The 6,206-nt window shown below is 33.8% G+C and overlaps 1 protein-coding gene across 5 annotated transcripts in view; it reads left to right on the forward strand.

Moving 5' to 3' along the window:
* Nucleotides 1-6,206, forward strand: part of TRAPPC8 (trafficking protein particle complex 8) — an 85,661-nt gene that overhangs the window by 42,447 nt on the left and 37,008 nt on the right. For 4 of the 5 annotated variants that reach the window (XR_002772040.1, XM_023510213.1, XM_003784760.2 and 1 more), the window contains 2 exons: nt 3,999-4,223; nt 5,395-5,503. Coding sequence is in view for 4 of the 5 variants with exons in the window: in XM_023510213.1 (XP_023365981.1) it covers nt 3,999-4,223; nt 5,395-5,503 (334 nt within the window). In the remaining variant the exon portion in view is untranslated. The remainder of the gene's footprint in view (nt 1-3,998; nt 4,224-5,394; nt 5,504-6,206) is intronic. The other variant, XM_023510215.1, reaches the window with a different exon arrangement.

A 6,206-nucleotide genomic window follows, 5' to 3' on the forward strand; every position in this document is an offset into this window, starting at 1 on the left:
GTTTCTGAGAAGCACCAACTTTTCATGACATTGCTATTAAAATTAGGTGTGTTGGTAGGGGTAAATGAGGAAGAGAGAGATTAGATAGTAATGCCATTTCTCTTGGTCCTCTCTCTCATTCATCGTTCATGCTGAATTGGTTATCTTGTCCCAGAGATTTTTTATAGTTCAGTTTTTCTCATTAAGAATATCAGCTACGAAATGACATTTAAAAAAGAACTGGCATGAAAATTTTAAAATCAGTTAAAAATTAGGGAAGTTCTGGGGAACAGTAATGTGATCGGACAATCTTTCTTTTCTGTTCTTTAAAAGACAGACTTTAAAACCTTGTTACTTCTTGTAAATCTTTTTGGGTACTTTTCAAAAAATCTTTAAAAATGCATTAATCTTGACACTTAGACACATTTAATTATTTCTATATATCTGTCAGTTTCTATATGTCTCTATTCCCTTACTAAATGCTAAACAGAGATTAGGGGTGTTTTCCCCAAGAAATAGCACTTAAAACTTACTTTGAAACAATCTCAGACTTCTAGAAAAATTGTAAGTACAGTTCAGAAATTTTTATCTACCCAGGAAATTTGAGAGTTGATTTACTTGGTGCTCTATTACTCCCAAATACCTTAGAATGTATTTTTTATTTTGTAGAAATAAGAACTTTCTCTTATGTGTAATCGTAATACAGCCATCACAATCAAGAAATTGGCATAGATACAATGCTGCTGTGTAGTCTTCAGACCCCATTAATATTTTAGTGGTTGTCCCATAAATGTCCTTTGTCAAAGGACATAGGATCCTTTGTCCTTTTTTAGTCAAAGAATCCTTTGACTTCACGACTTCTTCACTTTTGAAGATTATAGACCAGTTGCTTTGGTAAAGTGTCCAGGTTTCTCTGAAGTTTTCCTCATGATGAAACTCAAATTGGGTTATCTTTGTAGGAATGCCACAGAAAAGATAATGGATTCTCGTTGTATGTTATCAAGTGGCAGTGATTATTTTGATTTCATTATTGCTTAATCAAGAAATCATTTCTTTAAAAAACAACTCACAAAGAAAATTCTGACTATACCTACTACAAAGTTTGTAACCTCTTTTTTGGAGGACAAAAAATCATTTTATCCTTTTGATGGAGCACCTTCTTCAGAGTGTCTTCCCCTAGTTGTCTAGTTATGGTGGAGTCCAGAGCCAGATAAGGAGAAAAGTTGTCTCCGTTTGATTGATTGAAACTTATGTATGTAAATATATACATTGTATTGTGTGTGTGTGTGTACATATATATATATATGGAGGACAGTGAGTGCAAGAGTATACTCCCAAGCATTAGTTTCGTGGAGAAAAGCTTTATTTTGGTACCAAATCCTATTTTTAAGATGGACGTTGTCTGAGTTCAGAGGGTCACAGTGATATGTAATTAACACCAAATATCTGCTCATGGATATGAGCAGGGTGAAGCAGTGGGCAAAAGAATGCCAAAGTCTTATCACTACTAGTTGTTTAAGAACGTGTACACATATATAAATGTATATACACACTTTCATCATATACTCACATATGCAGTTTTAGCATATACTGGGCGTTTCCATTCAGCCCCAGGCAGTCATATAGAGACAACACAGCCAAATTAGATTTCACAACTGTGTCTCTAACTCTAATCCATGACTCCATATGTTACTGCTCTGGAAACTCTCAAATGGTTCTTCACAAAATCATTTTTCCCAATTTCTTCTTGCCTTTGGACAGAGCAGGTTCTGGCTTGATTCAGGACCTCTTGGTTTTTCAATTGTTCTATCATTTGCTTTGGGTTTTTACTATCTGCTTAATTTTGGCTTTCGTTGAGATTCCTGGTATTAAAAAATCAGCCCTTAAATTTGTAATCCTTTTTCTAAATCGTTTGATCCTTTTGATGGAACCTCTTCTTCAGAATGTCTTCCCCTAGTTGTGTAGTTATAGTGGAGCCCAGAGCCAGATAAGGAGAAAAGCTGTCTCCGTTTGATTGATTGAAACTCATTATTTATATATATACATATATATATATAAAAGAATACATATAAATATGTATGTAAATATATACATTGTATTGTGTGTGTGTGTGTATATATGTATGACCAGCCTGCTGGCTGTAACCATATTTATAGAGTCAGTTATACTGTAGTCTGTGTGTGTGTGTGTGTGTGTGTGTGTGTGTGTAGTTACAGCCACAGGCTGGTCCTTTTGTAGCCTAGGAAGCAATAGTCTCTGACAGGAGCTGTGAACATGTACTAATGTACTTCTCGGGATTTTATTTTAATGTAAAGATATGGGGAGTCTTTTCTGGCTATTATAATGGCTACTACCTACTCTATTAGCTATCTCCTTGGTGGCTAACATTGGATAACTGCTTTGGTGCTTTTTCTGATTTTTTGGTTTTCTATAGGATACAGTTTATTGTATACTTGACAGAAATTTCCTGTTTCCCTTTTCCCCCCTCATCTTTCCTGTTGTGCATTCTCTGTTTTGCACTGCTACAACAATGTAGTTGTCTGTATCTCTCTGTGTTTGTAATTGATGTATAATAGGTGTACATATTTTCAGGATACATGACATAGTTTAATACATTGATATAATTTATAAAGATCAAATCAGTGTACTTGGGATATCCATTACCTTAAATATTTGTCTTGTTTTTGTGCTACAGCCAATTGAATTTTTCTCTTTCTATTTTGAAATATACAACAGATTATTATATAGTCACCACACTGATCTAACAAAAGGTCTAATTTCTATCAAACCGTATATTTATACCTATTAATTATACCTATTAATCAACTTCTTTTCATTGTTCCTCCTCTGGTTAGCCACCAGTTTACTCTAAAGCTTCATGAGATTCATTTTTTTAGCTCCCACATATAAATGAGAATATGTAGTCCTTGTCTTCTGTGTACCTCTTTGGTTTGCTGGTGGTATTTATTGTGTTGTAGACATATAAATCAACTTTATTTTTCTATATTAAAAATTCAACAATAAGTTTTGTATCTTATTGCGGTTGTTACAAGATTTTGGTTTTCTTCATGGTTGTCTATTCTGAATGTATTTCTTGTATATCATATTGGTATTAATCTGTTACTATTCTCAGTCCTGCAGTAGTAGTAGATGCGCTGAACAACAGGGAGTGCATCTTGACACTTGGAGGCAGCATCTTGAAGAGGAAGCCCTGGTGATACCCGATGTTGGCAGAGAAGTCTGCCATGTCGTGCCCTGGTGGTGTTCACTATCCTGGCCCATTGTTTTATTTGAATGATGTGAGGCTTAATGATTTGGTGGTCACAGCACTGGTTAGTGATTTGTAGCACGCAGGCAGTCTGGGATCAATGTGGCTGGGCCAATATGTGAATTTTTAATATAGAAAAATACAGTTGATTTATATGTCGTGTAATCTGTACTTTGTGATATACAACATATATGACCACATAAATTCAATGCAAGTCTTTGATTGTAGTTAAGAGAAAAAAGTTGATAGAAGTGTCTGGTTTTTACTTGATAGGAAAAAATTATTTGAAAACAGCATGATTCTAATTAAAGTGCTATTGCCTTTTTTTTTCATTTTATTAGCAAAATCTGCCCATTTTAGATGTTGAACCCTGCCTTTCTCCAGAAAGAATTTGAGATACATAAAGCCAAGCTGAGAAGTGAACCTCTGAGGTTGATGTTTTTAAGTTGCTCAGAGAAATAGGGAGTGGATGTCCAGATAGTCTGGTCTCCTTTTCCCTTCCTTAACATTCTCCATTCCATAAAAACACACACTCATACATATACAGATACTTTGGATCACTTGGGAAAATGTATAACATATCATTCCATTTATAACTGTGAAGAGATTTTCATAAGTGTTAGTTTCATTTTCTTCATCATCTCACTCTCTGTTAGAGAAAGAGCCAGTAACTTGATTGTATATGTGTGTATTTAATTTTTCCAGTCAAAGAAAAATTTGGATTATTAATATTTTGTTTATTTTCTTACAGAAAAAGCATGCTTTACGTTGCTATTGTCAAGCCATGCAAGTTTATAAAGGAAAAGGCTGGTCTCTTGCAGAAGATCACATTAACTTCACTATTGGGCGCCAGTCCTATACTCTTAGGCAACTGGACAACGCTGTGTCTGCTTTTAGGCATATTTTAATAAATGAAAGTAAACAGTCTGCTGCTCAGCAAGGGGCCTTTCTTAGAGAATATCTTTATGTTTACAAGGTGAATGCTTATTTTTAAGAGTAGAAATTTAAATGATATTTCAACAGAAGCATATTCATTACCATCTTCTAACAGTCTAATAAAATGGTTTTATTAGAATATATGTCACTATCTGTCATAATAAAGTTGTGGTAGGCTAGGTTTCTTGATCATAGAATTTTGGTTATACATAGTAGCTTATGCCTGTAATCTCAGCACTTTGGGAGGCTGAGGCAGGAGGATCACATGAGGCCATGAGTTTAAGACCAGGCTGAGGAACATAGCAGGACCCCATCACTACAGAAAATGCAAATTAGCCTGGCATGGTGGTATGTGACTGTAGTCCTAGCTACTTGGGAGTCTGAGGCAGGAAGATTGAATGAGGAGTTTGAGGTTGCAGTGAGCGCAACTCCAGCCTAGGCATTACAGTGAGATTCTATCTCAGAAAAAGGGGAGAAAATTTTAGTATTTCAATAAAGGTTTGATTTGTGACTGTTTAGGGAACCTTAAAAAAAAGATACCACAGTTTTTCTTTATCATGTTTTTAGGGGTCATAACCAGTATTATAATTTGTTTCAAGTGGCTTCTCTTAACTATCTTTTGGAGACACACATTCATTTCCTTATAAAAGATGAGGAAATATGGATGTATGAGAAGTAGACAAGCTATTATAGTATAATTTAGAAAAATTAACAGGAAGAAAGGATATTTCACTGAGGTAGGAGGATAGAAAATATAAAGCATTGTTTCATGAAAAATATGGGAAGTTGTAATTTTTTTCCCAAGGCCTGCTAATAGTGAATATTCTATCTAGTCTGTAGAAAGTAACTATCCTTCTAGACTTTATTAATTTAAAATTATATGAGTTAAACTTTTGGCAAAGAGGATGGTGTAATTAGTCACAGGAAATAAATTGCATACCAAAATAATATTTAGTAATTTAACCTCCAGAGAACTAATAAGTTGAGTAACCTTTGGAAGATTCTCTTGAGGCAGAATAAATGATATCTGAAGTTCTTCAGTTATAAAATTTTATGACTCTGATGTATTAAAGCCAATAATTGTGTATCTTAATATTTTTGCTTAGCATGTTTTTAATACCTTTTGTTCTAAAAAATTGAGGAAACATATAAGAAGAAAGTATGATTTTCTGAAAAACTGTTGGTTTTTTTTTCTTTTATATTTCTACCAGAATGTAAGTCAGCTCTCACCAGATGGTCCTTTACCACAGCTTCCTTTACCATATATTAACAGTTCAGCAACACGGGTTTTCTTTGGCCATGACAGACGACCAGCAGATGGTTAGTACAGTTTTATTTGGCCTAGTTACCCAATGACTGTTTTTTTCTTTAGTTTTTTTACTTTTTATTTAAAAAATGATGTATAGTTGAATGTTTAAAAATGAATAACTCCTATACCACTTCACCTGTTGTCCTGACACCACTACTTCTGTGTTGTTCCTTCCAGTCTTAGAAGCTAAAAACAGTAAAAATAAAACAGCAGCTATTTTCACATGAAGAATGCTAATGGTATTATAATATCTGGATAAACATTTTTAATGTTTGTAAGATATTCCAGTCAGTGCATTTAAATGCTTTAACATTTATATAGGTAGATTGTTTTCATCTTTTATTAATGTAAAATAATATTGCGATAGACATCTTTGTGATAAAATTGTTTTTATTATGGAAATTTCCAAATATAGACAGAAGGAGAGAATGGTTGCCAATGTTCTGCTATTATTCTCTTGTTGTAATACTTTTTAAAAATCTAGGATTATCTCTTTAGGTTTGAGCTCTAGAATAGCAGTACTGGACTAAAGTGTAAATCTGTTAAGGTTCTCCATGCAGTTAAACTGTAATTGTAAACATTCTTATATTTGAACTTAATCAACATATTTTTCCTTCAGATCTGATTTATTATTAAACAGTATGTACCATGTTTATAGCAGCATTCTTTTTAATAGCAAAAAAAGTTGAACAGGCCGGGCATGATGGCTCATGC

This window comes from Otolemur garnettii, unplaced genomic scaffold, assembly GCF_000181295.1.
Source record: "Otolemur garnettii isolate 467f Iridium unplaced genomic scaffold, OtoGar3 scaffold00012, whole genome shotgun sequence".
NCBI classification, from domain to species: Eukaryota; Metazoa; Chordata; class Mammalia; order Primates; family Galagidae; genus Otolemur; species Otolemur garnettii.